General features: G+C 33.8%; 2 protein-coding genes across 2 annotated transcripts; one reads left to right on the top strand and one right to left on the bottom strand.

The window, feature by feature from the left end:
* Positions 1-9,014: 9,014 nt before the first annotated feature.
* LOC109155337 (protein SRC2 homolog) lies at positions 9,015-9,527 on the bottom strand. Its single transcript, XM_019303022.1, has one exon. It carries the CDS (start codon positions 9,525-9,527, stop codon positions 9,015-9,017), a length of 513 nt encoding a protein of 170 aa, XP_019158567.1.
* Positions 9,528-11,558: 2,031 nt separating this feature from the next.
* On the top strand, positions 11,559-15,430 carry LOC109155336 (protein FAR1-RELATED SEQUENCE 5-like). The gene is made up of 3 exons (XM_019303021.1): positions 11,559-11,672; positions 12,777-13,900; positions 14,020-15,430. The coding sequence occupies exons 1-3, from the start codon at positions 11,559-11,561 to the stop codon at positions 15,428-15,430; spliced, it is 2,649 nt and encodes an 882-aa protein (XP_019158566.1).
* Positions 15,431-16,027: the final 597 nt, after the last annotated feature.

The following is a 16,027-nucleotide window of genomic DNA, read 5'->3' as shown; positions in this document are numbered from 1 at the left end:
TTTAAGTATGATGTGACTTGCAATCCTTGTTAGATACTTAGGCTGTCATTATCCCAGACAAGATGGGGTTGGCAATGTGACATGAAAAATACAAATATTATTTTCATTTTTCTTTTATTGCCTTTGCAAATTTGCATATTATGCAAATTTGCATATTATGCAAATTTGCAAGCCACAGCTTTTCTACCTAAAGTTGCCAATGTAGCTTGCTTTTCTGCCAAAAGCTGCGCAGTAACTTGCTTTTTCTTTTTTAAATTTCTTTTATTATTATTTTATTAATATATTTATAATATAATATGAGAGTGTGACTCATTTTTAAAGAGAGAAAAATTTGTAGGGATGTAGAATAAATAGTAGAGAATTTACAAATTTGATGATGTAGAAGTGGGACCCATTTTAGCAAATGAGAGACGTTTGCAGCGATAATGTTAGCCTTAGATTAGTCAGGATTGCAAGTCTTAGGAAATTGTGACCAAAGTACAATGCATTAAATATGAGAGAGAGTTTTTGATACTTTTATCATTTTTAATGATTTAAATAATAATAATATTAATGAAATATAATACTCCTTTGTTCCATTTTACCTATCTTACTTTTCTTTTTAGTTTGTCCCAAAATGTTATTTTCTTTCCAAAATTGAACATTGTCATCATTTTAATTTTTTCAAATTACTCTTAGGGCATCCCCAATAGGGGTGCATTCAAGGTTCTTGGAACAGTACAATCATGGAAGTTCAACTTTTGACAAATAGGGTGGGTGAATTTTGAAGAACTCTTCCTGCTGCAACCAAAAAAAAAAAAAAAAAAAAAAAACTCTTGTCAGCTTTTAAAAAAAAATAAAATAATAATAAAAGTGAGACGCGAAACGCATCTCACTGCCAACATTGAGAGTGGCCACCAACTGGCGGCCACTCTCAATTGAATTTTTTTTAATTTTTTTTTTAATCTAGCCGTAATTCAATTTTTTTTTTTTTTAGTTTTTCCTATTGAATTTTATAATTAAATTTCTATGTGATAAAATTATAATTTTAAAAAATTGTAAATATTTATAATTTTAAATTTATTTTAATTTTGATATGTATAATTTAAATATAATATAAATAATAATTTTTATAATAATAATAAATAAATAAAATATAGTAGTTGTAAAATGGTGGGTTCACAAAAAATTGGGTAAAAATTTAAAACTAATGGGAAGAAGAATTTTTGTGATTGAGTGAGATAGCGGATGATGATGTGGATGTTGGGCCTACAAAAATGTGGGGAAAAATTCACAACTATTGAGGTGCCCTTATGACTTTTGTTTTCTTTATTAGTTTTATTTCCGAAAGTGAAAAAGTCAGGGACATAATTGAAAAATACATAGTATTTACTTTAATTCATTTAAAAGCCTACAAAAAACAAATGAAACAACCAATTCTAAACGGATGGAGTAATATTTAAATGTGACGTAAAATGGCATCCCCAGGGCCGCCCCTGGGCAAGTCTGCCCAGGGCCGGCGCACATTTGGGGGCCCCTTAATTTTTTTTTTAAAAAAAATAGTAGTATATATATCATGCATTCATGCTTCAGCGTTATAACTTAGAAGACTTCTAATTGAACAAAGCCGACAAACAAAATTATTACCCTAATCTAGCCGACTAGCCTAGCGTGCGAAAAACCCAGATGATTGACGAGAGAGAAAGACTACAAAATACAAATCTACAACAAATTTCTACTGCTTAGGTATTTGAGTTTTGAACTTTTAATTTGAGTTTGTTGTTTGTGAATTCTGGCATCTAGGTATTTGCATTAATTTAAATATTTAATTGAGTATTTAATTTGAATGTTTATGTATTTGAACTAGATTAGGTAATTCAAATTCGAGAAAGACGATAGATTTAACTCGTGTTCTAGCGATTCTTCAATTCTTTTTTATCATACAAACTTTCAAATTCTTAAACTCTCTTGACAAAAATTATGTATTATTTCACAATTCTTGTTTATTGTTTTATTTACATGACTTAATAATTTTGATTTCAGAATAAGATATTCAAAAATTTGTTTCTTGATTAATATTTATTCATAGAGTTTAAAAAATAAATTTTTATTTTTTCCTTAGGATTTATGTCTTCTAGACAATATTCATCTGGGTTTGAGAGGCATAAAAAAGAAAGAGTAAATACCCAAAATGGTCCCTCGACTATAGCTAAATTCACATATTGGTCTTCAACTTTCAATTTCACCCAATTAAGTCCTTAACTTTGCAGTTTTGACACGATTTGGTCCTCCATCTAATTGACCGTTTGTTGACCGTGATCGACGATCTCCAGAAAAACCTTCAGCTCTTGTCGGAGCACGTAGAGGCCTCCAGGATGACGTTGCACCGGTTCGGAAACACGTCGTCTTCTTCGCTCTGGTACGAATTCAACTACATTGAATCCAAAGGGGGGATGAAGAAGGTGACCGGGTTTGGTAGATTGCTTTCGATAGTGGATTCAAATGTAACAGTGGGGTCTGGAAATACAACCGGAACCTTAAAAAATCGACGATGGACCATGAAATTACATATATATCCTAAAAAATCGCAGTCAACAAATGGTCAAATAGACCTAGGATCAAATTGTGTTAAAATTACAAAGTTAAGGACTTAATTGGGTGAAATTGAAAGTTGAGGACCAATTTGTGAATTTAGCTATAGTCGAGGGACCATTTTGGGTATTTACTCAAAAAGAAAAGAAGAATTGAACAACTAACGCAATCTCAAAAGGGAGCTCTTGAAAAATTTATTACAAAAAAAAAAAAAAAAAAAAAAAAAACTCAAATAGATGAGCAAAAAGATGATGTCAATGAAAAATTGTTAGATGCTAATCTTTATATAGAAGATCAAGATGATTGTGAGATTGGAAAGAATTTAAATGATAATGTGCACAAGGATGATATGTATCACTGTGACAATGAAAATAATAAGAATGTTGATAGTTGTTTAGATGATGTTGGTCACAGTAATAAACCAAATGATTCAATTTTATTTGACATATATGATCCAAGAAATTGGGATGCTATATTGATTCTAAATTAATAGATATTCTTGTGAAAGATGACCCTAACGAGATTTATCAATAAATAAAGGTCTTAAAGATAAATTCTCTATAAGATTTTCATCAACATTTTACACAAGATATTTGCTAAATGGAGAGAAGTGTGATCGAGATTGGCTTATATATTCAGAAGAACTTGACAAGGTGTTTTGTTTTTGTTGCAAGATTTTTTTTTTTTTTTTTAAGTATAGGTAAATGTGTTTTGGTCAATAAAGGTTTTGGAAGAAGTTGATATCAAAAGTTTGATAGATGATTTTGCAACTAAGTGTGCATGACGCATGTCACTTTTTAAATAAAATTTTAGATGTATTTTTGTTATACAATATTTATATTTTTTAATTTTTGACACAACTTTTTAAACAACTATTATTTATTTATATATAAAAATTACTTAAAAAAAAGGGGTCCAAATCAAAATATTGCACAAGACCCCTGTTTCTATTGGGACGGCCCTGGTCATCCCACTTTTGAAAGTGTATTGAAATTGCAGGGATGTGGATAAAATAGTGAATAAATTACAAATATGATGATGCGGAACTAGGACAGACTTTTAAAAGTGAAATAGTATTGCTGGTTAGTGATAGCCCCTAAGTTATAAAGTAAAAATAAAACATAGTCATAAATGTATAGAGGATGATATATATATATATATATATACACGTGCGTTTAAATTTCATGTCAATGAAAGTTGTAAAAGTATTACTGTACCTATAAACATACTCTCTCGTTTTTCCTCTCTGATCTCTAATTTGAGTGAGATGAGATATTTCTCACTCTTAAGATCCTGTTTGGTTCGCGGAAAAAATTTGAGGGGAAATGAAATTAAAATTGAAATTAAATAGAAAAACAATTATCGAAAAAATTAATTACATTGTTTGGTTGGTGAAAAATAAATTACTCGGAATATCGATTCTATTATTTGGTTGAGTTTAGAATTGTAAGGAATAATGAGTATAAAGACAATTATACCCCTATATAATAATAATAACAATAATAATAATGGTAATTATGAAAAATTGGTGAGAGCATAATTGTCATACTTATTTTCCATGGAAAACATTTTCTATAAAGAACAAAATACCTAGGGAGGACCATGGAAAATATTTTCCTCATTTTTGACGAAATTGTTTTCCATGAACCAAACAAAGAAAAATTCTAGTTTTCTTCAAATTTAAGGGAAACATTTTTCATGAAACAAAAGTGTTTTGTTGGTGGTATTTGCTCTCATTTCATTCTTCTCTAGTTTAGTGTTTTTAATTGTACTTTCCTCTCAATATATGCTACATCCAGGTAAGTTCCTAGACCTTCATTATCAAGCTACTCCAACTCCTATATTGTACTTTTCTCTATATATAATTATATATGTGTTTCATCTTGGTAAGCTTCCATCTTTGTCCATATGAGTTAGACCCTCATATTGTACCCCTATATTGTATTTTTTTTTTCTCTCTCTATGCATATATGTTTTCTCTACATGTTGCATATTGATAAGTTCCCATGTTTGTCTATGAGTTAGACCTTCATCTACCCAAACTCCTATGTTGTACTTTTCTCTATATCTTGCAAAGAGTTAGATTAGACCCTCACGGTACGTTACTATTGTTTTTGGTAGTTGAATTGGTTGTTTTATTATTTTGGCATTTAATATTTTAAATTTTTAAAAAATTAAATTATTAGAGTGTTGTTATTTGAACATATATGGATGTATACAACAAGCTAGCTAACTTGCGACTCTTATACAATGGTCGCAAATACTAGGATCGTGGAAAGCCTTGTGCTTTCCGCAACCATTCTTAAAATAAAAACATACCAATAAATTCTTTTCTAATTTATCCTACACACAACACAACCTTTAGTCTAATAAAACTTCAAGAAAAAGGTGCCCAAATTTCCGCTATTTTTAGCCATAAAACACGCCCGGTCAATCTTTAAATTTCATTAATTCTTTCGAGTTGGGGAACAAAAACTCACTGAGTTAAGATTAATTTAGTCTAATACAATCACATACTAGTTTCATTATAACAATACCAAAATATCATTTTAAAAGTATCATTTCATTTGACAATATACATTATTGTATGAGTTTTATTTTTTAGTTTCATTTTCCACACAGAGTTATAATACTTCATGTTAATTTGACAATATTGTATGACTCTAAATTTTAGTTTTATTTTTTACACACACTAATTTTATTGAGATAATACCCAAAATCGTCCTCGACTATAGTGGTTTTTCTCAATTTCGTCCTAAACGACTTTGGTGACCTAATATTGTCCCAGACTTTTGTGTTTCGCTCAATTTAGTCCCAGACTTTTGTGTTTTTGCACAATTTAGCCCCTCATTTGTTATTATGTCCATTTGGTGTTAAATAAATAGACAATTCAGTAATTTTAATATTGGCATCTCTTTACTCATAGACATGTGAACTGCGAAATCTTTTTTTTTTTTTTTACGAATTACTCCTAAAACTGCGAATATAAAATTTGATTTGCAGGTCCGGGAGTAATTCTGGGTGTAATTCGTACAAGAAAGAGGAATTTCGCACTTCACAAGTTGAAAGTAAAGAGAGATCAATATTGACATTACTGAATTGTCCCTTTATTTAACACCAATTTGATGAAATAACAAATGAAGGACTAAATTGAGCGAAACACAAAAGCCTGGGACGATATTAGGTCACCAAAGTCGTTTAGGACGAAATTGAGAAAAATCACTATAGTCGATGACGATTTTGGGTATTAACTCTAATTTTATTATAACAACTGGACCATATATGCTAAGATAGACTCATTTTTTAAAAAAATTACAACATCTATAACCAATTAAGCTCAACACCTAGTGGGCTAACAGGTTAAATGGCCTAATTTACTTGACTGTGTATATAAAGTTGTGTATCCAAATAATATTGCTATTTAAAATATGAAATTAGAAGTTTCAAATAGCTAGGTCAACCCGGGCAATTTATATCCTACACCACGGCGTACGTTGCACTGTGCGCCCAGATGCAAAACGACGTCGTTTTAATTTTTTTTTTTTTTTTTGAAATTTCTCGTCCCAGTGAATGGCAGTAATTTTTTCTTTAAAAAAAAACCCGTTGTTCAAAAATATACATAATGTTATAGTAGAATACACATAATTGTATACATGAATGTACATAATTATATAACAAAATATACATACTTTTTTAAAAAGATAATACACATAATCTAACTTAATACATAATAAACATAAACTTTTAACATAATACACATCAACTCTTAACATAATACACACAAATTTTCTGATTCGGATGTACATAATTGTATAAAAAAAAATGTACATAATTGTATAAAAAATATACATAACTGTATGAACAAATACACATAATTGTGTGAACAAATACACATAATCACAGCAACTTCCTACCACGCCTCCCAAAACGACGTCGTTTTGGGAGACGCACAGCGCACAGTGCTACGCGCGCCGTGGTGTAGGGTATAACGATTGGTCAACCCGACCCATATGATACATTTACTGTGGACCATATGGTCCAGTAGCAATGTGGACTATGGAGTGGTATTATACTAATTATACTTTTCATTTGATAATATATTGAATTTTCTTTTAGTTTTATTTTATATATACATACACTAGTTTGAGTAGTTTCATTATAATAATACACGGTTGTTTTTTAAATTATGTATTTCTAGTATTGAAATTGTGAACTTTTAGAATATAGATTGCGTTTCTAAGTCATCAAAACACATAATAGCAGGTAGAATAGAATTTGTGAATATAAATTGTGTTTCTAAATCAAAACACATAACAACTAGAAGGGAATTTGTGAATATACATTATTCGTAGTATACAAATTATGAAATTTTTAAAGGTAAATTGTGAACAGTTGGATCGGGTCCACCTTGCAAGGTGGACCCGGATCCACAAAATAATTTGTGAACAATATAGGCAAATTATACTGTGGTCTACAAAGCATTATGGACCAACGACACCCGTTCCACATAAAGTAGCTTTCATTTTATATACGTTGCAGTTTCATTTCAACACAATTACAGTTTCATTTCAACACAACTACAGTTTCATTTGACATTATACACTCAAATATGTAAAACTATTATTCAGTTTAATTTTACATACACTATAATTTCATTACAACACTACAGTACATATATACACTATAATTTCATTACAACACTACAGCACATATATACACTATAATTTCATTACAACACTACAGTACATTTCAATATAATTACAACACACAGTACATTTCAATATAACTACAGTACATTTCAATATACACTGCAGTTTTATACACTATAATTTCATTACAACACACATTTCAATATAATTACAACACTACAGTGTACATTTCAATATACACTGCAGTTTCATTGGACAATATACACTGCAATTTCATTTTATATACACTGCAGTTTCATTTCAACACAACTACAGTTTCATTCGACATTATACACTCAAATATGTAAAATTGTAATTTACTTATGTAAAATTGTTATTCAATATTCAGTCATGTACAATTGTTATTCAATTGTTATTCAATATTCAGTTATGTAAAATTGTTATTCAATTTCATTTTATATATGCTGCAGTTTTATTTCATTTCAACACAACTACAGTTTTATTTGATTTGATAATATATAAAAACAATGCACAACTACAATTTCATTTGATAATATAAAAACAATACACAACTACAATTTCATTTGATAATATAAGAACAATATGTGAGATAGTTTCATTTTAAATACAATATAGTTTCATTTTGCAATTAACACAAAAATACGAACTCCATTAATATGTATATGTAACGATAACCGTTTCTTTAATTAAAGAAACATCGTTTTTGGACCATGGTCCACAGTATAACGACTGAACAATACACTGCTAGGCTCAGTTTTGGACAAATTACAACATACGTAACCAAGTTCACCACCTAGCATTCCTCAAAAAATTCTTCTTCGAAAAAAAGTATTCCTCAAAAAAAAAAAAAAAAACTTCACCACCTAGTGGGCTAGTAGGTTAAACGGCCCAACTTACTAGCCCACATTTTATTTATAATAAATATATGTTTAAAAAATATTAATTTTTGTATAATCTAAAATGCAAATCTCAAAATCAACAAATAATACAGGCTCTAACATTAGATTAGTTGATTACACTAAAAAACAAAAATTGTATTAGAATCTATGGTATATGAACTCCCTGTGATTATTATTCCAAATGGATGATAAAATGAGGTCTTACCGAGCGTTTGGTTGGAGGGATTTTAAATTCCCTTCCCACTTAATTCCACCTAATTTCAAAGGTCAAGGCCATTAAATTCCGTAATTTGGTTGGAGGGAATTGCAATTCCTTTCCCACATAATTCTCCCTCCAACCCAACGCCCAGTTATAGTTTCAATTCTAGATGGGCTCTATTTTTTATTTTTTATTTTTATTTTTGCTTCTCTTTTCAATGTTATCTCTTCCATATATAAAAACCCATGAGGCACTGGCTAACTAAACATAAATCTCAAGTAATCAACTTCATTTCATTTCACAATAAAATAAACATAAAACTGACCTAAACTGAACATGCAATTCGGTTAAAATTCAAATGAATTATCATCCCATTAGTCCAAGATTGAACATAAAATTTGAAAAGGGAATATAATAATAATAAATTAAATAAAGGAATAGGAATTTCAACCCAAAAAATAAAATGCAGTTCAAAATACCAATAGTTTAGGCAAACCCTTACATGCACCTCACCTGGCCTGGCCTGGGTTAAGCATAAATACATACACCTCATCAACAATGTTCATGTCAAAAGAACTTATCAATAAGGTATGTGTAATTAACATCTCCATCAAACCTCAGCAACGTAACATCCGTCATGTCTAAATTGTAACGTTTTACAATAACAATTTCGGCTTAATCTCTATCTTCTTGCACCAAATCTAAAGCACGGAACATCGGAGGGGCAGATGGCACGTAAAGGCGCGGAAAATTAAGAAAATTATAAGCCGTAAAAACATAGGAAAGATACAGAACACCTCGTGGCTTCCCCAATTTCGAACTAATCCCAAGAGCCACATCTTGGTATTGGAAGCCTTGGCTCACACATTGATCAAAAAACTGTTTTATCGGCACGTAGGTTGTGCCAACACATTTGTCGGGCCCCACGTTCTTCTTACACTTGACTTCGAAAACCAAGACGACGTTGCTGTTGCGAACCTCGGATTCGTGGGTGCGGAAACTCGCGAGAATCCACCAAATTGGGCGCGAGCCGCGGTACTCGTCGACGTGGGTTCGACACTCGGCGGAGTTTCGGTCGCCGCCGACAAGGTGCGCGGTGGCGTATAGCTGCATTTTGCCGACGCAAAGTACGTACTTCTTGAAAACTTCGGCGGATTTAATGGTGATTTCTAAGGTTAAAGGGTTCATTGTTTTTTTTGGTGAGAATATTGTGAAATTACAGATAGGGAATTGGTTGATTATTATAAATAGAAAAAGAAGTTTAGTCTCATCTGAACTCTCATATCCTACCAAGTAGCTAGTCTGTTAAATAAAAGATTAGCCTTTGACCTATTTGATTTGATTTAATTTCAAGGTATATATATAAATTTGACCTATTTGATTTGATTTAATTTCAAGGTATATATAAAAATTTGAATTAATATGTTAATTTATTGTATATATACTAAGTTTTATGCCTTGATTTTTTTTAAAAAAAATATTTTTAGCTCATTTTATATGTTATATTATCTTATAATAGTACTCAATATGTCTTATTTTAATGTTATTTTATAATATTACTCAATTTGTCTCTTGTTTTTTTCTTTGTTTATTTTCTTTACTGATTTTTTAATTTAATTTTGTGTATTTAATAATATTTTTAATGTACTTTCTAAATATATAAATTTCAAATATTAATATTAAATTTAGAGAAAATTTTAATTTTTCTCCACTGACTATTGGAGTTGTGTTAATTGTAACACTTGACTTTCAAAAATGTTAATTTAGTACCTTGACTATGTAATTCTTATCAATTTTGGTCATGCCGGCCAAATGTGACCGGAAAATTTTAACTTATTAAATAAAAGGCGCAAAAGCGTCATTTCATGTAATTTAAACCTCATCTTCTCCAACCGGCCTCCTTCTCGCTTCTTCTCCGATCTCCTTCTCCTCTTTGCTGCCGGCTTCCAACTCATTAAATCTGATGACTCTTGCCTGGTGTCCACGACGAACTCGAGATCACAATTCAAGCTCATCATTTTCTTTCTCCTTCTTTGCTTCTTCTTTCGAAAACGCAAGTACAGTCACGTGAAAGTCGATTCCGTCTGATTCCACATGATTCTTCACTCTACATGGTTTCGACGACAGAATTTCCTGCTATATGGGGTTGAGGTGCTTGAGATATGGCTAAACATGGCACCACTGTAATATAATGTAATCCTTTCTAGTCCACTAGCAGCAATATAATCAATAATATCCAGACAAACAAACAGACAGAACAACTTGATCTAAACAACTTACTATCCATTATTGCACTGCAAATTAAACCAAATTAAGATAAAAGTAAAACAATTATATATAATTAATTAATGAATCAATCTCGACAGATGAGAAAAGGCAATGCCCGAACATGAAAGAGGTGAGGAAGCCGATGGCTCCTGTGGCGAGCATGACAGCCAACGCCATCAACAGCGAGTAGCCCAAGTAGAGAAGCGCTGAGACAGGTCCACTGAGGTTCATAAGGTCGAAAACTAGGACGCAAAGAAGGACTTCCACTACCACCTCTAGTCCTCCACACACAGTTGCATGTAAGTGAGGACCAGCAAAACCTCAGCGCACACGAGCACGAGGAGGATGAGGAAAATGAAGAGGAACCCAGAGATGTAGTAGACATGTCCTAGCCATATGTTGGACATGATGAAGAAGAGCTCAATGAAGAGAGTCACGAAGGGGAGCGTTCCTGCTCCTATCACTAGAAACCATGTTGGGAATCTCTGTGCCGGGATTTCCCGAAGGATTTGGTTGGTTTTTATGGGGTATTCCAAGTGGGAAACCCGGGTTCAATCAATCCACCCATTAGAGTCAATGGCACCGAGATGCAGAACCACAAGAGAAGTAGAATAATGTAAGTGAAGAGCGGGATTGCCCCAGTGTTTTGGCTTCCGCAGAGGAGCAAGTTGAGGATTGTGAGTATTGAGAAGGCAATTCCAGGGAAGAAACAAGACACTCTCCATGAAATCGAGAACCACCCGGTTGGATCCCCACACGTGATCGTCTTCAACAGCCACACCCCAACATAGCCTGCCACAATCCCCAACAACCGGTAGAATGACACAATCCCCAACACATCCCCAACCACCAGTTTCCACCCATTCATCTGAGTCTGAGCTTACATGCATTTTCGGAAGAAGAATCAAAGAAGGAGAAAGAAAGCGATGAGCTTGTGATCTCGAGATCGTCATGGACGCCTTTGACGAGGCAAGAGTCATCAGATTTAATGAGTTGGAAGCCGGAAGCAAAGAGGAGAAGGAGATCGGAGAAAAAGCGAGAAGGAGGCCGGTTGGAGAAGAGGAGGTTTGAATTACATGAAATGACGCTTTTACCCTTTTTATTTAATGAGTTAAAATTTTCGGGTCACATTTGATCGGTAATTTGACCGGCGTGACCAAAATTGATAAGAATTGCATAGTCAAGGTACTAAATTAACATTTTTGAAAGTCAAGTGTTGCAATTAACACAACTCCAATAGTCAGTGGACCAACTTTGAAATTTTCTCTTAAATTTAATATTATAAAAAATTAAATTGATAATAATTTTATTCAAGTTCCATTAATGGAGGATGTAAATTTATTTTTAAAATTTAATTATAATTGATATATATATATATATATATATATATATATATATATATATATATATATATATATATATATATATATAGAATAAGACTCAGGTACGGTCAGTACTATACATGCGGCAGTATGGTTGAATCTGGGGCGTCTATTGTGCTTAATCCAACGGCAGGTAACATATCAGCTGATTAAGAAAGCTTCTTTTCGCGTTTGGTAAGTGGGGGTTTTCTTGTAATTTCGATGGCTGGTGACGTGCAGGTATATAAGCTGGGTTTCTAATTTTCACCGCTGGGCGAAGATAAAGATCACCGGGAGATCACAATTGCAGTGCGGGGATTGCGATCGCGACTTGAGAATATCGCCGAAGATCAGAATCGCAGCGTGGAATTGCGATCGCAATAGGAAAATATCGCCGGAGATCAGAACTGCAGTTGGGAATTGCGATCGCAATTGGAGAACATTGCCGAAGAGCATAATCGCAATTGGTGAATATCAATTTTGAGCGATGGAGCCTGGTATGTTTTTCTTTTTTTCTAGGTTTTTAGTTTTAATTTGTTGTTATTATTATTATTATTATTATTATTATTATTAGTATTATTATTATTATTCTTATTATGTGTTTGTTCTGCTTCGGATTGTGTATATCGCGTTTTTTCCTGTTTTGGCTGTGTCCCCGGTGTTGACTATGGTATTGTGTGGTGTGTTTGTGATTATGCTGCGGTATTTGCATTATTGTGGTGAATATTTTGTTGTCGGTGTGATGTGTAGTTTTCAGATTTTATGCGTATGTATGTTGCATTTAGGTAGTGTATTCGTGTGTTATCAGATTAAATTTGGTGTGTTATTAGGTATGTTGTCGTGTGAAGCTGTCAATTCGGACTCTGTTGGTGGTGTTTGCGATAAAGTTAATTCAACTGATATTGGTGGTTGTGATGAACTTAATTTGGACTCTGTTGGTGTAGAAGGTAATGGTGGTTGCGATGAAGTTAAGTCCTCTGATGTTTGTGTAGAATGCAGTGATGTGGGTTGTGATGAAGTTAAGTCCTCTGATGCTTGTGTAGAAGGCAGTGATGGGGGTTGCAATGAAGGCAATTCTACCGAAGTTGGTGTTGAAGGCAATGGTGGTTGTTGCAATGAAGACTGTCCCACTGATGTTGGGGTAGGAGGCAGTGTATGTGATTTGGAAATTTCTCCTGGGTTGACCAAGTATTGGCGCCCAGTTTGTGCTGACAGTTTGAAGCCTCACGTGGGGCAAAAATTTGATTCTTTGGATGGTGCCATTGCTTTTTATAAACAATATGCTGGGGCTGTTGGTTTTGACTGTAGGAAGGGCTCAACTCGGAGGAGGAGGGATGGTGTTGTTGTGGAGAAACATGTGTTATGCAGTCGTGAGGGGTTTAAGCACATTATTTCAGTTGATGCTAAAACTAATAAGGTCACGAGACGGAGGGTGACAAATAGGGTTGGGTGTAAGGCTAAGGTGGTCTATAAGCTCAAGTCTAATGGTTTGTATAGTGTGCATTATCTGGAGGAACGCCACACGCATTTGATGTGTTCAATTATTGCTAAGCAATTTTTAAAGGTGAATCGCAGTCTTGATGCTGGACACCAAATGTTCATTGCGAGTTGTTTTCGGGCAAATATTGGGTCTGTTCGATCATATAGGTTGTTTAAGGAGATTGTAGGTGATTATTCTAGTGTTGGTGCTACAGGTGTGGATTTTAAGAATTTCAAACGTGATTTGATGGCGTACATATTAAATGGCGATGCTCAATTGTTCATAGATACGCTTTTCAAGAGGCGTGAAGTGTGCGAGGCTTTTGATTTTGAATATGATGTTGACGACGGTGATCAACTTTCTAGGGTTTTTTGGGCTGATGCAGTGTCTAGGAAGAACTTTGCTTTGTTTGGTGATGTGGTTTCATTCGATGCCACATATCGTACTAACAGGTTAGTAATTTGTGTTTATTGTGCATTTTGTAAATAATTATGGTGCATATGGTTAGGTTTTATAGTGTGTTTTGTTAGGATGCTGGTGATAAGTATTTGGTGTGTTGTCCGTTATGTAGGTATAACTTGGTTTTTGTTCCATTTACTGGAATTGATAACCATAAGAGATCCATCACCTTTGGTGCTGGTTTGCTTACAAGGGAAGATGTAGATTCATATGTGTGGCTTTTGGAGAAATTTAAGAAAACCATGCGTCATGACCCTATTTGTGTTGTCACTGATCAAGATCCAGCTGTTAAGCTTGCTGTTGCTCGTGTGTTTGGAACATCAAAACATAGATTTTGCATGTGGCATATAATGTGCAAGGTTGGTGAGAAGGTTGGACCGGTTTTGTCTAAAGATGAGGTGTTTCGGAGGAAGTTGAATTGCATTGTTTGGAACAAATCTCTTGACGCCAAGGCTTTTGAGGATGCATGGAGTCATATTATGGAGGAATATGGTTTGGGTGATAATGGTTGGTTTCGTTATTTGTTTGAGTCTCGTACATTTTGGGCATCTCCATATTTTCACGACGAGTTTATGTCGGGCTTGGTTAGGACAACTTCACGATCAGAATCTCAAAATAGTTTCTTTGGCAGTTTCTCTAATGGACATTCTAGTTTGGTTGAGTTCTTGGTGCATTTTGGCAGTGCTATTGGTGCACAACGTCACACTCAAGCAAAAATGAATGCTGATTGTGAATCTTGTTTTCCTGTTTTGAAGACACCACTGGCATTGGAAAAGCATGCAATGGATGTTTACGCCATTTCTGTATTTTATGATGTGCAAGTAGAGATTTGTGCAGCTTGCTTTTCGTGTCGAGTGGCTTCTTTGTGCAACTGTGATGGTCATGTGTCTTATGTGATAAATGATGGAGACCAGCGGCCATGGTGTGTGGAGCTTGTTTTGTCTGATTATACTGCTACTTGTTCTTGCAAGATGTTTGAGCGGATGGGGTTGTTGTGTAGGCATATTTTTTTGGTTTTTAAAGATTGTGGCCTTGAGAGCATTCCTTCGAGGTATTTGGTGGACCGGTGGACAAAAGGTGCTTGTTTGAAGCCAATATTTGATATTGATGATACAGTTGTTGATCAATCTTCTAAAGTGGAGAATGTTAGGGTGCTTACTAATATACTGTGGTCTGACATATATGCTTGTGTGGGATTGACCGATGGTAATATAGAACGTTTGTCACAGCTACGACGTGTTATTTGTGAGCAAAGACAATTATTTTTACAAGACGGCAGTGAGAATGGAAGTGGGGTGGCTGGTGGCAGCAAGCAAAGCGTGATTAATTCAGTTTGTGGAGTTGTGTCGCAGCAGTCGACAGTGGAGGTGCATGATCCCATCCAAGCTAAGAACAAGGGCAGTGGCAAGCGGTTGAAGAGTGCAAGGGAGAAAGCTGCGCGTAAGTGTGTAAAACAATCAAGGAAATGTCACACTTGTGATGAATACGAGCACAATAGCAGGACATGCCCTTTAAATGGTTAGATAGGTTTCTGTTTTTTTGTTTCTTTTCTTGCTCTCTGTTGGACCTAGATGTTTTTACAGTCGTGCACACAATTTATCTCATTACATAGAATCAGGATTTTTACAATATAATTGAAACTGTGCATTTTATTACAGCATATGGTGCGTTTAACACAAGTTATAGTGTTTTCTATAGTGTATACTGGTGCATTTCAACATGTTAGGAATGGTGTGTTTTACTTTGTCATCTGGTGCATTATTGTATTTAGAATGATGTGGTCTTTTTATATATGTTGTTGGTGCATTTGAATTCTTGAAATAGTGTCTTTTGAGGTTATCGCGTAGTGATGTGATGTAATCTAAATAAATGGCATGTATTTTAACACTTTGCGGCTTGTTGTGGTGCATATCAGTTCTTATAATGGTGTTTTTAAGTGGAGTATTTTTAAACTATAGTTCAATCACGTATATAGTGCATTGTAGGGCTCCAAATTGTGTGTTATAGTTGATCAAAGTACATAGTGAGTTCACATTGTCTGGGTGCCATCACAAAAGAGTAATTAGTCTAAAAGTAACCACAAAAATATAGACATCAACCATCCAAAAGTCTATATGCCC

The sequence above is a fragment of the Ipomoea nil genome, unplaced genomic scaffold, assembly GCF_001879475.1.
Source record: "Ipomoea nil cultivar Tokyo-kokei standard unplaced genomic scaffold, Asagao_1.1 scaffold2701, whole genome shotgun sequence".
In the NCBI taxonomy this organism is placed as follows: Eukaryota; Viridiplantae; Streptophyta; class Magnoliopsida; order Solanales; family Convolvulaceae; genus Ipomoea; species Ipomoea nil.
The sequence above is the reverse complement of the archived record's forward strand: the minus strand, read 5'-3'. Positions and strand labels throughout refer to the sequence as shown.